General features: G+C 37.0%; 1 protein-coding gene across 1 annotated transcript; it reads left to right on the forward strand.

Moving 5' to 3' along the window:
• The first annotated feature begins 2 nt into the window (after nt 1-2).
• Nucleotides 3-27634, forward strand: LOC139698958 (cytochrome P450 4c3-like). Its single transcript, XM_071597937.1, has 11 exons — nt 3-260; nt 8552-8734; nt 19944-20141; nt 21020-21299; nt 22901-23027; nt 23734-23806; nt 24515-24624; nt 25244-25312; nt 25681-25846; nt 26750-26929; nt 27425-27634. The coding sequence occupies exons 1-11, from the start codon at nt 239-241 to the stop codon at nt 27583-27585; spliced, it is 1569 nt and encodes a 522-aa protein (XP_071454038.1). The 5' UTR covers nt 3-238; the 3' UTR covers nt 27586-27634.
• Nucleotides 27635-27892: the final 258 nt, after the last annotated feature.

The following is a 27892-nucleotide window of genomic DNA, read 5'->3' on the forward strand; positions in this document are numbered from 1 at the left end:
AATCTCTCCGTTGAGACTTGAGACGTCGCGTTGCGCGTCAGAGCTAGTAACGTTTAGGCGACTGGGAAGAGAGTCAGCGGCGATCAGGGCGAGTGGTAACGGGTGTGGCGTCGGTCCCAGAGACGGAGATATCGCACGCGGGAATCCTCCCCGAGAGTCTCTGCATCGCATCTGCCATCACCCTCCCTTTTCGGATATTTCCACCTCACTAGACTGACTGACAAGACGTAGGAGAGAGATGGACTGGATTGACTCCAAAAGTGAGTAGCCGCTGGCAATGTAAATGAACTTGTATATCGCTCAGGACGCGGTCGTCGGCGAGGTATCACGCGTCGTCGTGGAGGCGCGTGCAATTCGCGATGCGTGGAATTTCTTGGGGAGGAGAAAGAAACCTAGTTTCAATATCCATTTAAGCAGTTGAACCAGTCAAGGGTAGTCCAGGGGGTAGAGCGTTAGACTATTGACCTGAGACAAATTTCCAGGTTTAAATTCTTTGTATCTCCCATCATTCCTTCCAAAATTCCTGATGGCGCCTAAGTTTGTCGGGGAAAATTCGAAGGAGGCGGTAAATGCAGGACATTGAGAGAGGCAAAGAGATGCTGAGGAAGACGGTGATATATAAAGGGGAGAATACTGAGAAAGCGAGGAAGAGGGAGGTGAAGGATAGGCATTTTGGATGGAATTAAAGAAGGCAGCAAGGTATCCAGAGCTAATGAGGGAGTTACCGGTGCAAAATATGGGATTTAAGGATGTTTTTGTGTTGTGATAGTCAGGGTTTAGAAGCACGGCAGTGAATCGTGCCAGGGTTAACGGAAAACCTACCCTAAACCGATGGAATTCGTAATAAAAGCAATAGAACTAATTGTAATTATAGCAATACATAATATTTCCATCCTTCCCCATTATTCAGTTCAAGAGCAATGACGAAGAATTTAGATCTAATATCCCTTTATCTCTTCAATAATTCTTAGTATGACCGTTTCATTCGTTTGGCAATCGAAAAAAATGCTGCTTGCAGGCTCCTTGTGCTTGCACCTCCTGCCACACACCTTTTGGGTAGATCGTGGGGTATTTATGTAGATTTAGATGATAAATATAATAAAACTGACAACCCAAATTTTGTTTCTATCTATATATATAAAGGAGAGTGTTTGTTTGTATGTATGTAATTTGTTTACTTTTTTGCTGTCATAGAAACAGAATTTTTCCAACTATGCCAGCAGGATACTTTTGCAAGAACACTATTGTATTCAGAATTGCCGAGATGTTATACGTAGAATACATCAAGGAAAGTCTTTTGTAGAAGAAAAATGGGCAACTTTGATCCTGAGAATAATATTTATTCATGTGACGCATCGGGCCGAGTCTACACAGTCCATCCTAACAACGCCGAATGTTATTTTTTAAGAATGCTTCTACATACCATTAGAGGACCTCGCTCATTTGCAGAATTAAGAACGGTAAACGGAGAAATATGTGAGACATTCAGAGAAGCTTGCCAGAATTTAGGGTTGCTAGAAGGAGATCAACACTGGGATGACTCATTGCGAGAGGCCAGTTTGATTTCTCTTCCCGGACAAATCCGAATTTTGTTTGCCATCATAATAACCTCCTGTAATCCATCTAACCCAAAAACATTACGGGAAAAATATAAAGAATCAATGAGTGAGGATATACTGGCTAAAGTTCGAAGTGAAAATCCTACATTGGATATTACGTTTAACTCCAACATTTTTAATAAAACTTTGATTATTTTGGAGGAAAAGTGTATCACCATGGTTAACAAGACTTTAGTGGAACTCGGTCTTTTTGCACCTGTACAAGATCAACAGGGTGTATTTTATCCAGATTATATACGTGAAACTAGCTACAATGTCTTAGACTTAGAAACATACATCGCGGATAAAAAGCCACTTCTTAATGAAGATCAGAAATTCGCGTACGAAACAATAATGGATCAAGTAGATAAACAAGAAGGAGGTATCATTTTTCTTGATGCTGCTGGTGGCACGGGAAAAACATTTTTAATTAATTTAGTTCTCGCTGAAATCAGGGTTCATGGAGAAATCGCTCTAGCCGTTGCATCTTCAGGTATTGCAGCGACATTAATGGAAGGAGGAAGAACAGCCCACTCTGCCCTTAAGTTGCCACTTAATATTTCCCGACAAGAAAATCCCACATGTCATATAAATAAAACAAGCGGCCAGGCACAAGTTCTTATAGAATGTAAATTGATAGTATGGGATGAGTGTACGTTGGCTCATAAAAAATCTCTTGAGGCCCTCAACGCAACACTTCAAGATCTTAGAGGAAACTGCAGTTTAATGGGAGCAGCTCTGGTACTCCTGTGTGGAGACTTCCGTCAAACTCTGCCTGTCATTCCAAAATCGACTCCAGCCGATGAAATTTATGCCTGTTTAAAACATTCCGTTCTATGGAATCATGTCCAAGAAATTAGCCTTAAACAAAACATGCGAATCCTCTTAAGAGATGGGAATGCTCAAAATTTTGCAAATAAACTTTTGGAGATTGGAGAAGATAGATTAGTTATTGAAGCATCTGGTATGATAAAATTGTCATCAGATTTATGTGTATCGGTGAAAACTGTCCGCGATATGATACAAGCAGTCTATCCTAACGTTAATCAAAATTATAAAAATTTAGAATGGTTGCGAGAAAGAGCCATTCTTGCTCCTAAGAATGATGATGTTAATGAAATTAACAAGGAGATTCTAGCCATGCTGCCAGGAGACGTGATTGAATATAAATCGTTTGATACCGTAGTGGATGCTGACGAAGCCGTCAATTATCCAACGGAATTCCTAAATTCACTTGATCCAGCTGGATTGCCACAACATCGCCTTATACTTAAAGTAGGATCTCCAATCATTTTATTGCGAAATTTAGATCCACCAAAATTCTGCAATGGGACACGATTGTGTGCGACAAAATTAATGAAAAATATAATCCAGGCAGTCATTTTAACTGGAAAAGGAAAAGGCGAAATAATTTTTATTCCACGGATACCTCTAATCCCAACTGATCTTCCCTTCAACTTTAAAAGATTACAGTTTCTAGTCCGGGTAGCTTTTTCAATTACCATTAATAAATCACAGGGACAGTCTTTAAAGTTTTGTGGTGTTGATCTAAGATCGCCATGTTTTAGCCACGGGCAACTTTATGTTGCTTGCTCCGGAGTAGGTTCGCCTAAAAATTTATATATTCTTTCTCCTGGATATGAAACAAAAAATGTAGTTTATAAACAGGTGTTAAATAAAAAAGATTCTTAAATTTGTATGAAGTAGTGTATTATTGTACTTTATAATTTGTTGTTTTTATTTATGTAGTATATTTATATTATTGTTTCCCCCTAACCCGTGCAAAGCCGGGTATTCAGCTAGTAACTTTATTAAAATAGGGAGTTATAGGCTGCAGGATGCTTCCAAAAAGCCGGCATACAGTTGACTTGTTTTTAATTTTTTCTCTAGCATAGTTAATTTTCTCTTTGCTAGTGCAATCTAAAACATTCCACTGCCTCTCGAAGAAATCCACTGCATGCGCTCATTTTAACGCCTCTGAATTTCTTCCCAAACGTTTTCTCCAATCCCCGTTTTCCTCCCCTTTCATCAACATATAGTACATCTACATAAAACCCCGCAAGCCGTCTCAAGGGCGTGTGGCGGGGGGTGTTAGGTCACCACAATTCATTAATTCCGCGAATAACATTATTTCCATTATTCACCATTCTCCTTAACTTAAAAAAAAGGATTCCCCTAGGGCACGACAGCGCATCGTGAGGGGTGGGCAAAATCCGACGAATGACACCCACACTACCCGTGGATCGCTTTCTGCCCATGACCCAAGGAGGAAACGGAAATAAGGACACATGAATTGATACGAGTGATGTAAGGCGAAAGTATGTCTATTTTGAATCAGGTGGAATTAACTTGGATGTTAATTCATTGTATTAAAATGAATAAGAAACTAATTGAGTAGCTTCAGGCGTGATGTGGTGGAAGTCGAACATAATTAATAACTGATCGTAGCACTTTTCCACTTGATAATTATCAAGTGGAAAAGTGCTACGATTCAGTTATTCAAAATGAGTGAGGTTTACCCTTTGGTGAATTTTTCTTCGCTTCAAGAATGTATCTATTTAGTTTCTTTTCTTTGCGAGTGTAACAATAATATTTAAATGAATTTATTTTATACGACTCGTAAGTAGCGCGCACTCTTAAAAAGGAGATAAGCACCGATAGCGTTAAGTATTACTGCAAAAAATACAGCCAATGCCTAGTAATAGTTGGTTAGTTATTTTAGTGCCCTGCAAGCCACCGCTAGGATGTTTGGCAGGGCGTGGCTACATACCAGACTAATTTTGACCCAAAGGTGTCCCTACTTGGTCGGGCAATGTTATTATGATCCCCTATCATTCGTGGAAAAAATAAAATTATAAATCTATCTGTTCTTCACTTGATCCCTCTAATTTTATTTACATGATCTGTCCTACCCCATTAATGTATTATTAGCCCCATCGTACTACGATGGGGGTAATAGTACATTTTCAGCAACACTGCTAAAGAGACCTCCTTTCAATTCATGCCAGAGATTTAATATATTATGTAACCTTCGCTCCATGGGTGATTCGCAGCCTAGCTGCTCCAATACTTTGGATACGCTACTAAGTTTATCATAAAATTTTTTTACAAATCTAGCTCCTCTACGCTGCACGCGATTCAATGCGGCAATTAATCCAACTTCGTGAGGATTCCATTTATAAGATCAGCATGTTCTAAATGAGGCCTAAGCAACGACAGATAACATTTCTTTTTGACCTTTTCGTCACATTTACCCAGTACTCATCTAGAAAATCCTAATTTTTTGTTATCCTGTCCACATATTTCTCGTATGTGTTTCATCGAGGAGAGGCCGTGAGTGAGGGTAACGGCAGGGTCAGACGCAATGCGTTAGATGACACTCGTTTGAAAATATCTATAAACTTGTATATGTTTTATTCTTTTATAAGGTTTCGTGGATTTAAAACACAATTATAACCCCCACAACCTTTCTCCCTCTCATTTCCGATATGTTTACTGTTCTTTTAGTACGCTAGTACTTGATCCGGCCATCAAGCTAAGTCAGTGGGTCAACTTGAATTTTTTTCACGGTCGCATCGGTCTTGAGTATAATTCCTAGGCTTTTGAGTCATCGCGGATGGCAAGACACCGACGTTCTGCTAGGAAGACAATGCTGCGAACAATGGACGGCAATGGAATGCTTTGAGCCAGTGAATGCGGAGGGCGGTACTGAATGCCATTCTTAAATCGGTTGAATCAATGAAAAGGGAACGCTCATTAGCGGTCATTGTTGGGAGGCGAACGACAAATGAAGTCAATTGCACCGTTGCCAAATGGTGGGTGAGCCAAGAGAGAATGGGGAGGACAATACCGCGAGTCGACGCGCGAAGCTAGGAACATTGTCCAATATCGATAGTCGATTTTAAATAAATATCGAGATGGATGCAGTACATAGATGACGATAACCTATCTCATATTGGGGAATATTGAGCAAAATCAAAAAAGACGTTCATATTTCTACTTAAATGATAATTATTGCCATATGAAGTATTATTATTAAAATGTACCTGTCAAACTTGTCCTCCTGAAAAAATGACCTGAAACGTCATCTTACTAATATCTATCACAAAAAGACATGAGCAACAAAATTTCAACCACAATATATCTATGCTAAGCTGCTGTACGCAAAAAACAATCAAAACAAATCAAGCAAGAAATGCGAGAACAGAAAAAATCGAAGCATTAGTCTTTATCGCATAAACAATCCATCACATGAAACTTGTCTTCTCAATCAGTAATGGAGGAAAACCAAGATTATATGTAAAAAGATAGCCGAGGCAAATACAAAGTATTAATGCCCAACATCACACCATACGAAATAACGCACCGTCCTAAATTATATCAATATTATTCAATAGTATTGGGTGCAAATAATTATTAGCTAGAAAGTAAAAACTTTTCGTTTCTTATTCCTGCAAATTTTTGAATCACTAACAAAAGCATTATTTTCGGTTAATTTACACAGAATTACATAATATTTTGGTTTTGAGATAACGCATCACAAATGAATTACTCGTTTTAAAAATGATTTTCAACTGAAAGTAACCAATTTGGAATGTGTTCTTATGAAGGAAATAATTAATAATCAAACAGCTCATCCTATAAAAATGTCATATCTACCACAATTGCGGAACATAGAGACGTGTGAGAGCAGTCCAGAAAGTAACTTACGTTTTCCTTAAACATGAGAAGTAGTGGAGAGAGCCGAATTGTCGCTGTATTGACGCACACAGTATGTCAGTACGCCTCGAGCTGCAGTGATTGGAAGGTCGCGCCGCTAGTTGTTTGCTTACAATAGCGAGTCAAAATGAACAGAAAGGTTCAAAATCCCTCCAAATGTGATGTTTGTTCAGTGATAAGGTTTTTACTGATAAAAAACTTCAAAGCTGCTGGCATTCATCGGAAAATTTGTGCTCTGTAAGGACCAAATGTGACGAGTGAATAGAGTTGTGCGTCAGTGTTGCCGTTCGTTTAAGAGTGAACACAAATGTCCATGGTGATGACACAAGTGGTGGTGAACAATGAAATGAGGTCTGCGGTGAACAAAGAAATGAGGTCTATGGTGAACAACGAAATGCACCAGGAAATTGACGAAAAGCTCATAAGTACCGACGTTTTACGATATCTGAAATCTTGGGAAAGTTTTCCATAGATTTCTACAACTCCGTTGCATGGAAACACGACTTAAAGTACGTAAAGACGACGTAAAGTTAGGCTATTGCATGTTTTGTTCCCGTCTCAACGAGGAACTTCAAGTTGGCGTCATCGGTTGGCTACGATCTCAGGCGGCAGAATTTAATACTGAAGGAATTCGTAAAATAGTTCAGAGATAATACAAATCTTTTAATCTTTTGAGAAAAACATGCATAAAAATAGTGGAGATATATAGTTTTGAGATGAAAATAATTCATATTCTGTATTCTCTATTTCAGTGTATTTTGTAAAGCACAACGGAGGTGACTTTCTGGACAGCCCTCATATTAGAATTGAAAATACAGGATAAAACTAGCTATAGGGCATTGAAGTAAATATGACATGTGACGCAAATAACGCCAGTTCAGTTACGCTGCTGTTGCTAAAAGAACTGGTAACCTTACTCATATCTCATATGAGTAAGCTTATGCATCTCATGTCTGCGTATAAACAAACCCACTCGCGGCCACGTGAAGTGATCGTTGCACAATTGGAATAGGATATAAATATGGATAAAAAATATTCAGCTACAAAAGAGTATCTAACAAAATAAAATAGAAGTAAACAACAAAAAGAACTTTGAAGACCTAAAGGTTGACGCAAAGAGCAGCAAACCATGTCAACCACAACCATGTAAGAAGGATAAAACAAAGAGACAGTCATCCCAACAACAAATGAACGTCGGTATCACTTTGAATTTATTTAATTTTCAGATAGCGTTGAATTGTTATGCTGATTTCGGTGTTAGACTGAAAAAAATTAAATGTTTCGTAATAAATTATTGACTAATTTCCGCAAAGAATAATACAATATGGACTAACTAACCTATCTTATTGAAACTTCTTCCTTATGAAATAACATTTAAAAATTAATTTTTTATTCGGATGCAGTTCCACATGGCGCAACATTATTGGGGCTTGCATTTCATTTGTTTACGCGTTTTAAATTATTAACTAAATGTAAGCTGATACTACAAGATGCGTGAGGACAAAACCGATGAATCCTTTGCAATAAACTAATTATTTCTTGCAGATAAACGAAGGAATATTTTTAAAACTTCATCTTCATGAATAATATATTGCAGTAGTTTTTAGTCTAATACAGTGACGGGAGAACTCCCTTAATGACAGAAATTTATATAAAACGAAAGGTTTTTCTAAAGATTTTGATATTTATGTGCTCTAATCTAATTGCTCAAAGTAACTGAATGTTCAATTGTTCCAGGTTAAACTTCGTGGAGGTTAATGTTCATCAAATGTAGTACACATAAGTAAATGCATACACACATAAGTAAATGCATATTTAATAGATGTAATTTGTAATATAATCTAATTTGTATCTGATGATGACGCCTAAGCGTTGAAACTGGTTGTACGTAAATAAAGAACGGTGAAAATATAAATTGTGTTATTCATTTAATTAACTGAATGTCGTTCTGAATGATTAAACTCGTATCCAGACAATGTGTTCTTATCAACCGCCTGTTAATTATAATTTGTTTGTTGATTTCGGTGTTCAAAATCAAAATGTCTGCCACAAATATGTAGGAAAATATTTTTTTTTTCGTTTACGAACACTTTGGGAAATAAAGACTAGACTATCCATGAGTAATAACGTGAAAAACATATTTCAAAGCGTTGAAATACTGGGACATTGGAAATAATGATGAATAAATAAACCTTTAAAAGTATAAGTGTTCCCTCTTCTTTATTCCTTTCAAGGATTCGAGGGGCTGGTTTCCTCGAAGGGCCTCGTCCTGTTTGCTGTTATCATCGTTCTCATTGCTGCTTATTGGCGAAAGTTTCTCAGATACGTACGAATAAATTTGGCCCTGTATCGAGTACCAGGACCTTTCGCCTACCCAATCATTGGAAACTCTCGAATGTTCAAGGGTAAACCTGAAGGTGAGTTGAGAAATGTGAACCATCCCTACAGGGACCATTCATCTGTGCTTAAACGAAACGTTGCGCGCGTGGAGCGCCGAGGATCTCGTGTTATGTTGATGTGAATGTGCACTGTTTAATGATGGATATTACCTGGATATTGCATGCACAGGTATCTGTTTGGGTCAAATTATGTGAATTGAGACAGTATACTAAGCCTGGAATACCGAGATTTGCTCGGTTAAAAGTGATGAATTTTTTGTTCATAACATTTTTAATAGCTTGCTATTTTAATTTGGAAGAGTAGAATATAAATACCAAGACATCCAGATAAATAATTCGAGAATATCATATACAAATCAATGATCAAAACAGAAATAAAGATGCATTATCTTCAAATATGAATTATCATTATTTCGTTTGCCCTGGAATTAAAATTTTGAAACTTTTTTCTTTAATTCTCTATGTAAAACACGAAATAAATATTCACTCGCCCGATCCCAACGATGGAATTCCTCCATTCATTCAGCTAAAACTAAACGTAAACATTATTTTAGCAACCCAAAGACCACCTTCAGTTATTTTTCCCAAAGACTTTTGAAAAAGTTTATTCTTGCGTTTTTCTTTGTTAATAATCCACTTCATCTCACTCAAAAATGACAGATTTGGTCAATTTCACTAAATTCCTCATAAACTAAAAAACCATAAGTGGAGTATTCTCCATTTTAATGACAATTAGCATTATTTATAACCTGCTATGAGGAGTAAACTACAATTACATTCTTCCACTTGTCTAATTACACAAAATAAATAGAGACGAAATATTAGCCGCTTAATCGTGTTCGGAAAGGGTAGATATACCACATTAAAAAAACTTTAAGACCGTTTTTGAGACGAAATTCGCAAGAATTTCAGGCATTATAGGAAAGTATCTTTTCATTATGACATATAAATATTATTCATCACGTATAGCTATATTTATATCTGAGACTCACGTTATAAGGTCACTAGGCTCGTCTCACAAACAGTTGGCTAACTTATATCCCTAATACCTGATGACAAACGATTTACAAACCCTTTATGATATCTTAAAAGTGATATCAAGCTATATAAAAGTCATATGAAAATGTGGATATATTGCAGGTATAAAGTACATAATTTAACAAGTTCTACATTATTTATTTCTCTCAATAATCCTCTCTCCTTCCCGACAATGCCTAGCACACGTTTGTTTTCCCTTCTGTCAATTTCACCTTTTCAAATATTTCTCACCAAACGCACATTATCTCAAAAGTCTCAAACATGCGCCTTTTGTTTTGCTTCCACGGCCATAGTTACGCGTTATACAAAACCAAGCACTACATCAAAGCTGCCACTAATCTTATACTAACATCCTAACTCAACGTCCCTGTCATCACTTTCCTCCTCCTTGTGAAGGCTTATTTGCCTAACTCAAGTCATCATCTAACCTCCCAACTACGTATGTACTTCGACCATCTCGGTCCAAAACACTTCCAAGATAGGTTAACTGTTCCACTTACTCTGGTTTATGACACACTCATGTTTAAACTCGTTACACTATTGCTTACTCTGCTTTGTTTGTTTTTAAGGTTCCCCTACCATCCCTCCTCTCTCTCTTCGTGAGGGGACCCTCCAGCTGCCTGCAGCATTGTGTCACATTCCCCATCTGTGTCCTTGGGGGCGGAGACTGTTGTATGTTGCATGTTCATGTGGTAGCGGAATTACGACTTCTTAATTTTCAAATTCTAGGCTTGCGTAATTGGATATATTTTACTACATTCTAAGGTTGCAAGGTGCCACCCAAGCTAAAGTGATTTTTCGGGTACCAGATCTTCCTGGGAAACCATAACCGGCACAGGGAAATGAACTGGCCCCCCTACCCTGATGTGTGAATTTTCACACGCCGTATAGGGCTTAGTACTGGGTGATTTCTACCATCACCTACGAAACCGACCTTCGGGTTGATTACTGTGTTCATGGTTTATGGTTATATATATATATATATATATATATATATATATATATATATATATATATATATATATATATATATTTGCATGCGTGTAAGTTAAAAAGGCTTCTTTCATGAATGCATACACCACTATGGGTATAGGTTTTTTATAAATATGTTGATTTTATATATGGTTTTGTTCTCTTTTACGGATGGTGACCTAACACCCCCCGCCACTCGCCCTTGTGGTGGCTTCCGGGGTATTACGTAGATGTAGATGAAACTAATGTTATTCCTTCTCGAATACCCCATACACCATCCTTATTTTTACATTCATCCCATATATTTTAAACAGATTTTATGATTCGCTCAACATATGATTGAAACTCCCTGAAGTGACTCCATAATTAATTCTTGATAATTGGAGAACCTAACTCATTTCTTAAAAATCCCCACCGACTTTCATTCATGCCTCCTGTTCTTCCCATGTCACTCTTTAACATTTTATCCACGTATATATTGAAAAGTACGGTTGAAAATGGACATCCCTGTCTTACCCCTCTTCCTAACACCCAACTTTATATCACATTCATACACGTCGAATCTTTCCCGGTACAATTAATAATTTCCCTGATGCATCTTTGATTGTTCGCTCAATTTTCCCTTCTTACTTCATTACGGTGTTTTCACCTTCCTCTACAGTGCACCATTTCACCTTTCCCATGTAAAATTTCCAAACCGTCGCACTGCATCTCCGATCACGCTTGTTTCGCACTATTATTTTCCCTCCACAGTAGGATAGCATAGAAAAATATATTTTCTTTCCACATTCAAGTCAAAACATTTGAGATTCGTCGATCTTTTGCCTGCTTGAGCCCACACGTAAACACTTCTACCCTTCCTTCGGCTTAACAACACAACAGGCCTTCTCTCTTCTCCCATACACACTCTCTCTCTCCATCTCCCGCTCTCATCTGAGGCGCCCTAACCTTGAATGACATGTGTTTACGGTCGCATTCAATGGGTGTGTCGGGAGTGCGTGCGTAATTCCTCCGCGAGTAGACCGGTGTGGATTGGGGAAACAGATACGCGTGCATGAAGACACCACGAAGTCCATCACGCAAATACGTCGAAGGTCGGGCCGTCGTTACTGCTATCCGATTGTTCCGCGCGATGATAAACAACGTGCCATGAGCGCACGCGTTCTCTCCGATGCGCTCCCGATCGTCTCCTGAGGTTTCATATTGGCTCAGTTATCTCTGGGTTCCATATACTAATTTGTAATGATGATGTGTCGTGGCTCGGGGCTTAGGGGTGCTCGGGTGCTGGCGGCAGGGACTGAGATCGGTCCTGGGACTTCCTTCGTCTCACGCCAGCTGTAAAAAATCTTTCGGGTAACAGATTATAACTATCGGTAATCTACGGGCTTTTCATATATATATATATATATATATATATATATAGTACAATACACAGTAACACAATATAGAAACAAAAAAAGAAGAACACTCACACGTATTTTCTTGATATTTCGACGGACACAATCCGTCTACTCATACACTCACTCTACAGTCACTTTACTCATATAATACTAGAAGTATTATATGAGTAGAGAAGTATTATATATTATGAGTCATTACTTCTATATATTCAGATGAAGACGGATTGTGTCCGTCGAAATATCAAGAAAATACGTGTGAGTGTTCTTCTTTTTTTGTGTTTCTATATTGTGTGTTACTGTGTATTGTACTATTCGGCACTTCCGTGTTACGTCTACGAAAGTATATATATATATATATATATATATATATATATATATATATATATATATATATATATATAACGGTTAAACTTTACATTTCCTTTCCTCTCCAGACAAAACAAAACTTGACGACCATCCGAAATACCCTCTTCGATTCGACATTAATTCCTTCCTCCCTTCATTTGGTCCTTACATGCGCCCATCCTATTTCTGCCCCTTCATCGTTTGCCTCACATTCTTCCCTATATCATAGTCTCCAGCAACCCATTGCCAATCAATATGCTAGGCATCCATTTTTCCTGTCTCCTTTGAATTTCTACCAACAACCTTCTCTCCTCCTCATAGCACCTCCTTGTTCGTTTTCCTATCTGTCCATTTCCCTTCCTTTTCCATGCAAATATTATCTCAAAAACCTTCAATAGACTCCTATTGTCTTGCTTCAAAGACCATGCTTCCGAGTACCACAAAACCAAGTTCCATATCAAATTTTTCATTTTTTTGTTGATATTCTCACTCAACGTCACTGTGGTCAATTCCCTCCTTCTTGCGAAGGCTCCTTTGCCAAGCTCAATTATTCTCCTCTTGTCCCAAGTATTTTGACCATAATGTCAAATACACTTTCGAGATAGGTAAATTGTTCTATCTGCTCTGGTTTGTGAGCTCTCCTATTTTAATAATTAACTTAACTTTTCCTCTTTCTCGAAAACCTCATAACCTTTGTTTTATATATATTTATTATCATCCCATATCTATCGCAATACCTTTACAATGTGCTCAGCAATGTTTGCCAAGCCTTGGCTGACTGGCAAACTGAATCTCATCCAACTCATCCAGGGTAACAGATACTGCTGAGAAACCTCAAGGAGAACAGGGAAAGGAACTCACCCACCCTGTCCTGATGTATGAATCTGACACACCGTTTAGGACCTATTAGGAGTTGAGTTGTACCCTATGAATAAACCCAGATATCTGGAGGCGGTTGATGGTTTCTTGGAGAGCTGTTGCATTACGTTTCGGAGGAAGAGTATTGTTTGAGGACACCGCTGAGGGTCACTCTATCCTGCTATTGGCGTGGAGTCAAGCCATGGGAGTAGTACTCGTCCCTGCTGACTTTGAATACGACCTTTAATATTAAGACGATTCTACTCTTATGAAACCAGATGGTGCGTTTATTATTCATGTTTTAATTGTGATGAGTACTGACTGTAATGCCCCAGTAAAATATATTTCTATCATAAAAATAATACAATATGAAGTCTAGCTTGGGTTTCTAGCACCTCAACTCTACACCTCCTCAACAAGCTATCTTGATGGCTATATCTATGGAATTACGTCATTTTCAAGTCAGCCTTTACGAAATACTCGCCTTGTAAGATGTCATTCAGAAGTATTTTTCGAGCGTATCTTAAACGAAAAACTTTGATATGGAGCGTAGCTATGTACGGCGTGGAAACGTGGTCATTGAAGCAGGAGGATAGACGTAGACTGGAGGCTTTTGAAATGTGGGTGTGGAGAAGAATGGAGAAGGTGAAATGGACAGAGAAGAAAACAAATGAGGAAGTATTTGGTATGGTGGGCGAAGAGAGGGGTTTGTTGGGAGAAATCCTATGGAGGCAGCAAAAGTGGATGAAGGGGGTATTGACCGGCAGCGGGATGTTGAAGACTGTAATTGAGGGGAGAATGTTAGGCAAACGAGGAGAGGGAAGGAACAGGACAGGGATGTTGGACGGGATGGAGGGAGGAAGGAAGTACTCAGAGATGAAGAGGGACCTGATGTAGGGTAGGATGCTGGATTTTGTCTTTTGTTAGGAGTCAAAAAATATTTACTTATTTAGTAGCTGTGTCCATCCAAAAACCCACCTTAACCGGTAGATTACCTAATAAGTAATATCTTATACGAACGAGATTTTTTCTATCTGCGAAAGACGGAAATAAAATTTCAGAGATAATAATTTATGGGTAGGAATGATTTAAATTGCTTAACGTTTAAATACCACTTGCGATCCAAAATTCCTTTAAATGAGCCAACACATTTTTCTGGAACTTTAGTTTTCAAAGGATTTGGTCATAGTGAATTTGACGTCCTCAGTATTTCATAGAAAATAGTTCACCACCTTTGTTCAAATGTGCATCAGATGGAAAACCTTTTCCGGGTGTTCAGAATGCTCCCTTGCGTTTCCACCATTGATAGATTTTACTTGACCTGAATGCATTTCAGTAAGATTTTCTTATAGCCAGAGTCAATAGCATGTTTTCCCGCACTACAAGTATATCCCCAACCTCTCCTTCTCACCCTTCTTATTTAATGCGCTACCAAGAAGTAGTTCCCTCATTCTCTCCTAGGTGACGCAGTTCTTCGGGGGCCAGGAAAACATGAGGTCAAAGGTTAAGGCTATTCCGGTCGATCGTCCCCTCCTCCCGAATTTCATAACATCCCCTCCCAGAACTAATTCTTCTAAGCATAGCGCCGTGCTGGTCAGAGAGGAGAGACTTTGAGGGAGATTTATTATCGAGCAGTACCAAACAACGGCTGTATTTTGTTCGCAAGGTCAATGGCCTCTAGGAAGTCAAATAGACCATCCCAGAGCTCAAGAAAAACCAGAAGGAAAATACCCTATATTGCTGGAAAAGGTTGCTTGAATTAGTTAGCGTCTCCCCGCGAGTGAATTCATAAGATTTACTCGTATTGTTCCATTGTGGATTAGTAAGCTTACATACCATAATTGGGTCATTATCGACGGCGCGAGAATAACTGAAAGTTAGTTAGCGCATTAAGAAGGACGCCCACAGGGAAGTTGTCATATTTCAGACGACGAAATGTTAAATTTTTACAAAATCAGTATTGAATCTATTATCTAGAGTTTTTTTGTCCCGCAGAAGCGAATCGCGGACCGTTTGTCGGCCTTTCTATGCTATATCCACTCATTACAAGGTCTGTCCCGAAAATAGTAGGACTGAGTCTATGAAAAAAATTTACTGCCAGAATTGATACAATCACTCCAAAGTCTTAAAAGTAGCACCCTTGTGCGTCCACACAACGCTGCCAGAAGGTTTTCCACGTCTCGTACGCCTTCTGGAATACGGTACCCGGAATACTGCTAAACTCCCTCGTCACGGCATCTTGTAACGCTTCCATCGAGCCGTGGTGACGTTGTTTCAGAAAGGATTTAAGGCGGAGAGGTTTGGTAGGATTTTGTCTAAAAATTTGGATACTCATTTCCTCACTCACATGGTCGAGAAGCTCTTGGCAGATCCGCGTACGAGTTTCCTTTTGTTCGTCCGAGAGTACTAGAGGTACCAACTTCGCACACACCTTTCTCATGCCCATGTTTTCGGTCACAAGTCGATGCGCATCACTTTCAGGGATGCCAAGTTCATCAGAAACCATGCAAACACTTAATCAGCAAACCATGCCCAACAAAGCCTTCACTTATGCAAGATTTTCGTCACTTTTTGAAGACGAAGGGCGTCCTGAACGTCCGGCGTCGTCAACATCTTCTCTACCATCCCGAAACAACTTTTGCCACTCAAAAAATCCGATCTCCCGATGGTGTCATCACCGTAATCTGCATGCTTGAGCATGTCATGAATCTCTCTCCCGGTTTTGCCCAGTTTCACGTAAAATTTGATGGCGCAGCGAAGTTCCAATAACTTCAAGACGGAGCGTAACAAGTTCACGTCATAGAGGTTTCGCAAACGAACGATCCACACTCCGCAAATGCTGGAAGCCAACTTCCACCGGCTTCCAGCCTTTCCTGAGACTCTCCTCCCTCGAACCCAGCCAAAGAAACGGCCACTCATCCATCCGTCTATCCGGGGAAAAATAAATTAGACTTTGTAGCATGTAAACCACCGTGAAAATGTGAGGCAGAGAGTATATCGACACCAGACATGAACATGAAGCAAGGTGTAGTGGTCGTCTGTCGAACATGAAAGACCAGGGGCTAAAAATAATTCTATCGGCAGTACTGAAGAAGGCATAGAAGACGACCGAGCATGTCAGAATAGGGAATGCTTCGTCTCGTTGCTCTTGTGTTACACTTTGAAGGTTTTGCAGTACTATTTCATTGCTTTATTAAATTCTATTTCGTTACATATTCACCTAAATAGGCAACAGGAAACCACTTCAATTAGTTTTCCCAAGACTGTTGGGATGGACAATAGAGACAATGAGTCCTGGCACATACAGGACTCGGCCCAATCGACTGTGCATCATGCCCAGCTGCGGGAGAGGGAAGGCTTCCGCGGTTGTCATCTCGCGAAATCCTTGCAAAGCGAAATCGACAGCAGAGGCACATAAGGCAAAGAAGAGGACTGAACTAGTTACGAAGGGGGTTTGGAATATTAGGATGATGTTGAGGAGAGGAAAATTAGAAAATGTACAGCGAGAGATCGAAAGAGGAAGTATGGATATTTTAGGCCTCTGCGAGGTGAGATGGAATAATATCGGGGATTCCTGGAATGATAGTAATCGAGTAATGTACAGAGAAGGGTAGACAGCCAACGAAGGGTGGCAATAACATCGAATAAAAGGGTAGGAAGAAGGGTGGTAAACAGACGAGCAAGCGACTAATAGAATATTATTAGAAGAAGTAAAAGCTGAATCAACGAACTAGGTTATTATTCAGGACTACAAACACTTGAGTACCCATACGGTGGAAGAAATATATCGGGTATACAATGAATGAGAGAAAATAATAATGGGTGACCTTAGGAGGGAAAAGTTAAGTGATGGGAGTAGAGGGGGTGTTGGAAGAAGACGGTAGGCAACGGAAGAGATGGTGATGAGGTGGGGGACAACGTTTTAGGGACGAGAAATGACCGAGGTGAGAAAGCAATGAGTTCTAAAGGAGGCAGGGTTTAATCGTAACGAACACTTGGTATAAGAACCACAATTGGCATAGGTACACATACATGGAAAATGCCAGAGGATTCAGAAATGTATAAGTTGATTATCTTAAGGTTAGCCACAGATTGAAGAATATCGTGATTGATTTGCACGGCTTCCAGGGGGTAGAAACGAATTCAGACCTAGATGTAGTACTACTGAAGTTTGATCTCAGATTCAAGAGGACTAAATGAGGAGGAACGATATAAAAATTTAATGTACGAATAGAAGCATTTAGCTGGACGAAAAGAAGGGAGTACTAAGAGCCAGTGAGTAAAAATTATGTGAGTGAGGAAATAGAGCCGGTTACTATTGAGGAAAAAGGGATGCATATAAGAAAAAGAATATCGCAAGCCGCAAAAGAAACTACAGGAATAGTTAATAGGAAGGAATAGTTAATACGAAAAAGACCAGGAAGGAAGTCGTGGACCGACGAGATTATTAGCAAGATACACGAGAGAAGGAAATGGAAAAACGTAAACACGGTGTTGAGACGAACATATCGCCCTTTTCCCCGAGTATTATTTCCATTTCTTAGAATCTGATTGTTTATTCTCCTCTGTGGGACATTCATCCCTCATCACCGAGGTCAGTCATAATCTATAGTTCCCGCCAGAGCCTGCACACGCAATCAGCTAAAACGAACACGACCAGACTTGACCGTTGCCACCAGAACAATTGCCGCATTGCAACGAGATTTATATAATAATAAAATAATGGCATCTCGCAACTCAAAGAGTTCATGTTAGTTCACGTATTAATGACGAGTGATAAAAGTTACAAAAAAATCCCCATTCATGCATATTTCGTAAAAAGGTACGATGTGAATATACAGTTTTTTTTAACGCTGTTTAAGTTTTTTTTCTATTTTTCAAACTTGCCGTAACACCTATTGTGGACTAGTACTGGGGCGCCAAATTTAGAAACAATGGGGTTTCGGCTTTTTTTTCCCCACAAATCAGGCAATATCATTTAAACAAGCACGAGTCAGAGTTGGTATGTACCGGTGAGAACGACGTGTACCGGTGTTGGTCATCCCTTAAGGGCGCGTATAAAATCTTTGAATTTTAATATCAATTTCCATGAAAACTAACTTTTGTTTTATCATCTTAATTTCATAGAGTGAACTTAAAAATACAAATTTAGAAAATGCTATCAAAATGACATTCATTTCACATTCGATGCAACCTCCTTTATATCTAGCATGTATGTTGCCATGTCCGTCTTCATCAAACATAACACCCATCTCTTTCTCGCAAAGTAGCGATATTCACTCTCATTCAACTAGAAATCATCACAGCATCCACACCAGCTACCATAAATGAGATCATTCATTTAAAAGCCCAATGGCAATAAGTGTAAGAATTTATAACAAATTACCACACTCATTGAAAATGAGTGATAAATTTTGCAATTTAAAATTCAAACTTCTTCTAATTAAGTGCTGTTATTAATTGAATGCATTTTTAAACGACAAGCAGTTGTAATATATTGTATTGTTATTACACACTTTAATGTGTATATTCTTTTTGTTAAGCATGTTCATAATGCCAAAATATACCTGCAATTACTAATTTTTGTTGTATTCGACGAATTCTATACTCACATGATATACGGTCTGTGGGAAATAAAATATTATTATTATAGGACCATAGTTCTTGACGGAAATTCCTGATTACCATATCATTTTCCCCAATCGCTCACAAAAATTCTGATTTTTCAAACAAACTAGGTCCTTTTCCTTTTTCTTTCCCTATTTTTTTAAAGTTGAAATGATTGACGAAAGTTTTTGCCTCGAATTTCCCTGGTGAGTCGCCCCACCCTGCTTTAATATTGACCGCAAATCTTGTGCTGTTGTCCATTGTTGTAGAAATTCCTACTTTTCCCCGGAGAGCTACAGATATGAATCCATGTGGATGCCTGCGAGCAACGTCATCAGAAATCCACAAGGAACAGATTTCTGTTAACCTCAACTTAGCTTAAAACAGCCAATGGCACGGAGAAAGGTTTTTCCCCCTTTTAACCCCGAACCAGTGAATTTCGCGTACCTTAATGGGAAACGGGCGCTTCAAAATACTAGAGTAATTAGTTTATGGTATTTTGAAGTTTAGCTCATTAAGGCCCTATTTACATCATTAATCATATTGGACATATCATGCAGAATAATATGTTAAGCATGCGTTTTCAGGTCCTCTTTGAGATTTTTGGATTTATGAATGGGATTTCTTTCTTCCTAAAAGCCATATTTCTAAGTTGTCAAATAATAAGGCTCAAAACATAGGTATGTGGTAATTATTATTTTGATCAAGATATTGAATTAAAACAAGAAGTATAGATATAGAAATATTCATATATTCCACAAAGAAATTGAACATTTTATTTTTTATAATTCAAATAAGCATAACAGGCATTAATTATTGGCAAGCAAAAATGATCATTTTTAACAACTGCAGCCAAAAAATCTGCAGATGTGGACTAAAATACGATTAGAAATTGTATCTTGGAAAAGAGAAATAATGAAATATTATTATTATAAATCTCAATAAGAAAAAAGAAAAGAAAGGTCATTATATAGGTAAAATCTGTACATTACTTCTTCTTCTGACAGATTTTTTCCAAGTGCTGTTGGAGTGCCATAAACGTTACGGTCCAATGTTTCGGCTTTGGGTTGGAACAAGACCTATTGTGTTTCTTTGCGGAGCAGAAGAATTACAGCCTCTCCTCAGTTCATCAGTACACATCAAGAAAAGTTTGGAATACACACTATTTGAGCCTTGGCTGGGCGAAGGACTCATTACTAGCGCAGGTGAGATTACTTCAGACCATGAGATAATTTTGTTGAAAATGAAAAAAATCCTGTGAACACTTGGTGTGAAACATCTCATGTTGAACATCAAGTAGGCCACCTAAAGTCATCCTCTAAAAATTAATGCCATTAGCAAGATACTTACTAATTTCTGTTTAGTATTGATTAAGTATGTCTGGAGTGAGAATGACTGAAAGCATATATTGTAAAAAAGATATAAATAATTTTTGTCCACAATAAGAGCAAGGTAAACAAATGTTCCTTTATGAAGGATGCACGGTGAATGAATAAAATCTTCTTCTGAATATATATACATAAACACACACACACACACACACACACACACACACACACACACACACACACACATATATATATATATATATATATATATATATATATATATATATATATATATATATATATTCATATATATATATTATATATACAAATATATAAATATATACAAATACCTAAATATAAAAATACAAATATTTATGTGTGGGTGTATAAACTTGGACAGCAACAAACAATATAAGAACTCTTGCACATTATTTCTTAATAATTTCAATGGAATTCAGCTCTGTCTCCTTTAGAAGAAACGATAGCGCTCATACTATTGGTATATGGTAAATTTGTAAATGTACAACTGTATTTATATGGTGTATATATACATATACATATATACACACATATATTTTTTTTACTGGAGGGCCCAGGTTCCATTTCCAGGCATGCCTCTAGGCACCCTTAAAATATACATATATGTATATGTGGAAAAAATACAAGTTTTTAATCACGAAAACAATGTGAACAATTTGCTTTGTTTTATTTTCATGATCCTGATGAGCTAAACTAATCATACACTCTTGCTGTAGGAAAGAAATGGCAAGAGAGGCGGAAATTACTAACTTCAGCTTTCCACAGTTCCCTCCTTGAGAGCTACATTGATTCCTTGTACAAGGAGGCAAGCAAACTGACATCTAAGCTAGTCGAATGCACACCGCAGGAAACACCATCGGATTGGTCTGAAGGAATAGACATTGGTAAACTGACAAAACTTGCTGCATTAGATGCCGTTTGTGAGACTACAATGGGTTTCAACATTAAGGCACTGGAAGGAAATTCAAATTTTGAATATACTCATGCCATTTCAAGGTACTTTTCATTTGAATTATTGTCTTAGTTATTACAATTTATATAATGCTAATTGATATCAACCTAAATACCAATTTGATAAGAGTAAGATTCATTATCTAATGATTATAATTACTTACATCAACTATTTTTTATGAAAGAGTCACTATGTAAATTTATTGTTATTCATGAGACACTGCTTAGTAAAGAGTGATGAAAACATTTTTATTTGTATTGCTTACAGTGCAAACATTGAATATTATTTTGCATTGTTAGCTAAATTTAAATATAATCCGTGATTTAAGTTTCATTGATTTGACTCTGGTATTGCAATCAGCAGCAGTTGCTGCAAGTTGAAACATGTTCACTTTGCCTCCTGCAATAGCAACGTTACTGCCCTAATATTTTGCCACTATGTAAACAAATCATCAGTCAAGGCCCGTGTAATGCAACATGAGTCTCACGGAGAGCTTCTTCTTCCCCAAATAATGAAGTTTAAAATGTTTACACAGGGAAGTCTATTTCAAAAGGAAAACAGACTTGGACCTTAAGTCAGTGTTATTATGACAGTAAGCATTAACACCACTGCTGCCTTGGTGAGGGAAGATTATCAAATAATGTTAGATGCACCAAGAGAAATATTGAAATTTTGTTTTGGTACCACCATCAGTTAGTAACAGAAAAATCTCACAAGTTACACTTTTGCATTGAAGGGTCCGAGAAACCACAGTCATCTTGCTTTAATGAATGTGAAGTGTGTTCCTCATGCTCACTATTGTACAGACTTAGCCTCATTTGATTAATTTTCCTGTCCCCAAAAAAAAAGGAAATATTTAATGAAAAACATGATTTATCATCAGAAACAAATATATTTTGAGATGATCACCTACAGTGATAAGGACATAAGAAGAAGAATTGCATTAGGCCAAAAAGCTTGCTTAAGCAGGAGGGAATTGATGACAGGGACTTTCAGTAAGGAGGATGAGAAAAGGCTTGTTAAAACTTTTTCATAAAGTGCGGTCTTGTATACTGTGGAAACATGGCCATTGAGACAATATGATAGGTATGCATTGAAGGCTTTTGGAATCTGGGGGGTGGAAAGGATAGAAAAGGTAGAATGGATGGGCAGGAAATCAAATGAAGAAGTACTAGGCATGGTGGGGGAGGAGAGAGTGTTGTTGGGAGAAATTCTGATGAGGCAGGACAAATGGATTCACAACATTCTGATTAGAAATGGCGTGATGAAGAGAGTGATAGAGGGGAGAACATTAGTTAGACAAGGAAGGGCCTGGAAAAGGATAGGTAGTTGGACTGAATGAAGGAAGTTTGGAGATACAGAGGGATTCATCATAGTGTGGGGTTTATCACAGGTGTGTTCTGCCATTCCTGTACAGTCCATTTCCAACCTATGTGCTCATCTAACAGAAAGGAAAATTTATCAAATGTAATTTAAGGAAAATTGTAACATCAAGGTAAAACATAAACATTTAGTTGTATACACATGTAACACATAAAATGTATATGTACACATGTGTAACATATGCTATGGTAGTCCATAAACTACTGTAGTCAAAAAGTGCAGCAATTGTAATGGATTTAATCAAAAAATGTATAAATTACAGGCTCAACCAAATCCTGCAGCGACGTTTCATCAACCCATGGTTGACTTCTGACATCATTTTCTACAACACTGCCCTGGGGAAAGAGTTTTCAAAGCACCTAAAAACTGTGCATGATTTTACAGAAAAAGTAAGATCTGGAGACATTCTTCATTTAACTTCCTTCTTATGCTAACGTATTCATGGGATTATCACATTTCTGAAAGCTTATCTGCAAGACTTAAGTTCTAATAAGAAATTTCTAAGACTCAAAGATATTTCATCAAGGTAATGATGATGGATTCCGAAGGATAGGGTCATTTTTGCATTAATTTAAACAATATGCAAATGCACTGAACAAATTTGAAACCAAATATGGAATAATCCAAATTTTTTTAAAACCTATGCATGTATTTTAGTTCAATTTTAATGCAAACTTTCAACAAACATAAAAATAATGAGAGAATACTTAGTGATCTAGCATTAGAAATTTACAAGAAATGACAAACCAACTGGTAAGCATTCTAAGTTCTAAATATTGGACATTTAACATTATTTTTGAGTCTCTTGTGAATTAACTAGAAAGAAATGAGAAATCATATAATGAATAAGTTTGTGGCATTTACTGCAAAAAACACATGTATCTAAGTTCTATATTTTTGGTTGTTGAAAACATTAATGTGGTGAATGTTAGTATTTAAAATATACAAAGAGTTTTGATCCAATTATTTTACACAATATTTTATGTCTCATCAGAGGGGTTGCAATTGATATTTCTTACAGCCTCTCTTCACCACCATAATGGTCTAGATATATTCTCGAAATTTATCTTGATGCTATCTACTTCATAATTACAGGTAATAAGGGAAAGGATGGAGGAGATAAAAGCTTATAGCCAAGGAAGCCAGCCCACTCAAGAAAATAATAGAGGTGAAACTTCATTTTAAGTGTAAATGAACTCTAATTTATAAAATCCTACTCAAGTAAATAACCCAATACATACCCTTTCAAACAGTTAATTATCCAGATAAAATCATGCATGCATGTATCCCATAGTACTGATAACATCTTATTTTTTAATTATCCTTGTAATATTATATATTTCTCAAGTATATAATATCTACTTCTGAATTCAAATAGAGAAGCTTATCTTCACCTTATTCAAACTTAAGGGGTCACAAGTGATACCTAGGTTATATATAAGGAATACAATCAGTAGAAAAACAATCATAATACTGCATAATTTTGGAAAAGATGAAAACACATACTGTCAGGAGAATTTGCAGAGTAGACAGGCAGAAAAATACCATGAACACTTCCAAAAGATAAATTTCTATAAAATTATAATATTATGTGAAATTGGAGAACTTTCAACAACATAATGGAGGTCAAAAACGGTGCAATATTGAGCTGAGCTGATAATGTGATTACACTGCCATATATTGGACATATAGCACATCAAACAATTTGATTTATGAAGATAAGTTTGCTATTTTCTCATGCAAAACATTATGTCAAATAAATAGTGATTCAGTAATGAAACTTTCTTCCCCTCAATGCCATAGTCATTAAAGCATGCTCGATTGGCATTAGTTCAATAGATATTTTGAACTTTATTTTTCTTTCTTTTATGCTAAGAGAGACTTCGGCGCAAATCATTCCTGGATCTGTTACTTAATTTGTCCAAAGGTGGCCTAGTCCTTTCAAATGAAGACATCCGAGAAGAAGTTGACACATTTATGTTTGCAGTGAGTAGTTTGCACACACAATTCAACAATTTTCAAGGGCTGAACTAATAGTTTATGCCAAAAGGTCTAAACTTTTGATTTTGGGGGTTTATGGTCTTGCTGTGATTCAAAACAATACCATTAGGTAAACCCGGTATTTTTTTTTAACTCAAGTATTGCCTAGCCATTGTTCTAAGAAATTCTGAGAAGAAAATCAATGTCTTGATCTACTTATTGAAAATATTGATAAATGTTTGCATTAAGCGCTCAATGTCCCCCATGGATGTATGGAAAAGTAAGGCCAGGAAGTCAATTTTTGGGGGAGGAAGGGTGGGGTCATGATAACTCTGAACCCTCCTGAATCTGCAATTATTTGTTCTCATGGCTCCTATGGCCAATTCACAGAACTGTGTGAAATGTTGCAACAGTAAATTTTGACACAGTAATTCACTAATATGCATTAAAATGCTAAATTGGCAAATGATTTTTATTCTTTAAAAATTCTCCACCTTATGCCCAAGGTTGGTTGACCTTAGGTCTGTTGGGTTCAACAGTCATTATTACCCCATTAACCAAGCCAGTAACAGAATTAATTTGCAATATAAGTATTTTAGATGATGAAGCTTTTGACTACTTGTAGGGCCATGATAGCATCGCTGGAGGAATGAACTGGAGCCTTTATACTTTGGGACATCACCCAGAAGCCCAGGTCTGTATCACTACCATAGTTGCAATAATGTGGTGTATACAATTTAAAAGGAATATGATGCACCTTTGTAACTGCAATTTTTTTCATAATGAACCCACTTACGAAACTGCATTTTCTTTCAAATGTAAAATATCTATGGTGTGACAATAAATTGAGTAAATATTTATGAATATAACATCGTCAACATTCAATTTTATGATCATTCATTTTATGTACCATAATATTAATAAAAATTACAATTTTTTGTTTGATTTTGCATCGGAAAGAATCAATCAAGTAAGCAACCATCTTTGGTATTTAGGTGCCCTCATGTTCTATCAAATGAATAAAAATTGCCCCTGTACAACTCACAAATTCTTTTGCTAAAGGTTTGCATACTAGAAGAAGCCAAGGCAGTGATGGGTAATGATACAAAAATCACTCTTAGCCATATAAACAAAATGGAATATTTTGACCGTTGCATAAAGGAGGCATTCCGTCTATACCCACCTGTGCCATTGACAGGTAGACAATTGGAATCACCACTGACAATAAGTAAGTACAGGGCTTCACTTACAATATTATTTCTTACCCATTAAATTTGAAGCATATAAAATGTTAAGTTCTGAAATCTGATTTAGAAAGAATCCTACATATTCAATTTATAAAATCATCTAGGCTATAAAACCAGTCAGATTCGATATGAAATCCTTAAATTGAAAGATTCAAATATGTATACACTAACTCAAGCACAGCAACAGGCACTGATATGCGCTCTTCAAAATTTGCCAGATGACAAACACTCCAATAGAGTTCAAAGTAAAGAGGGCCATCCATTTATTGAGTAAATATTGAAGAACACCAGGTTTCAGAATATCATATGAAGACGGTAAACTCATGTCTTTTTGTGAATTTTTGTGAGCATTTGCATGCATTGATTTTGATATTATTCTATTTCTCAAGAAATAAATTCTGGAGAGATTGCTATAAATTGAATTTATGATGGAATAACATCTAAAATATTTTCATAAATTCTAGCATATCTCCTAAAGATTTCTAAGGAGTAAAATTGGTGAATTCTAATGAGAGTGATTCATGTTGGCCTTCCAATGCTTTAACATTCTATGCTTCAGTCTCATTTAATTCCAAATCTTAGCCATGTTCTTCTGCCAACTATGGAGTTTAAATAACACTTCAATGAGATATGGGAACAATTGTAGTTTACAACATGAATAAATGTAGCTTTCAATGTTTTGGAGTTGGTTCTTAAATATCCACTTAGTTTTAGGCTCTTAAGATAATAAAATGAAGGAGTCAGTGACTTCTGAATTGCCCATCATATGAACCTTATTTTCTTTCGATGAGTACCATTATGAGGAATTAGGTACTGAGTAATACTTACATCAGTCCTATAGCTTGACAATTTATCATTAACCTTAGATTAAATGTTGCTTACAGAAGGGCACACATTTCCCGCTGGAACAGAGTTCAACATTCTACATTTTATGCTGCACCATGATCCAAAAACTTTCCCCGATCCATTTAAGTTTGACCCAGATCGATTTCTGCCTTCTGAAAACTTGACTCGCAACCCTTTTGCCTATATGCCATTCAGTGCTGGACCAAGGAACTGTATTGGTAAGTTCTTTAAAGAATGAATATTGTCATACTACTGATAATAGAATCTACAGGATGAATTATGGCTATACACAGCTGTGTTAAGCAGTTGAGGAAAATATTACTCACAGCCACATCCAACTAATTATTGAAAGAATATTTAATGCGTTAAATATATAACATATGTAAGTGAATATGTATCATATTGGGCATAGGCTAAATTTATAAATTATCAGCTTCTTCAAATTTGACAAAATTATTAATCTAGGATAATACCATGCTAACTGGAAAATCTGTGAGAGTTCAAGTAGCCTATGGAGAATAATGCTAAAAAAACTGACCTCTTATTTATGCAAAATTGACACTACAAATATTTTTATCAGGATGAGAAAAAAATTGCACAATACCCCAATCAGACATATCAATAATATTTGGAACATATTCATTCAGGAAGGCATTGAACATGGTGCACAGTAAATGAAATATTAATTATGATCCAAAATTTATTTTTCACAGGTCAGAAGTTTGCAATTCTTGAAGTAAAACTGGTGGTCCTAAGAATTCTGCAGAACCTTGAAGTGAGAAGTGTATGCAAAATGGAAGATCTAAGATTGCAAGGTGAAGTCTTATTGAATAGTCCAGATGGAGTTATTTTGGCCTTCAGAAAGCGGGAATGAATCACTGTTCAATGTATTTCTTATAATTAAAACTACAACTTTAAAAAAACATGCATTGTGTGGTATTTATTTCATCAATGAACAAACAATTGCCTTATTATTATTGGAATTCTATCATTTGAAGTAGGTTTTGGATGGGCACAGAATGAACAACAATATATTCCATTGCTTCTTCTAACAACAAAAAACTCGACAACTGACACTACACTGAACCCTTCTTAAATTTTTCATACATCCTTCTTCCTTTCATTTTGTCATAACATGCACCTATCCTATTCCATGCTTGCCTAACGTTTCCCCCTTTATA

The sequence above is a fragment of the Hetaerina americana genome, unplaced genomic scaffold (genome assembly GCF_022747635.1).
Source record: "Hetaerina americana unplaced genomic scaffold, ioHetAmer1.1.p SCAF_9, whole genome shotgun sequence".
Classification (NCBI taxonomy): domain Eukaryota; kingdom Metazoa; phylum Arthropoda; class Insecta; order Odonata; family Calopterygidae; genus Hetaerina; species Hetaerina americana.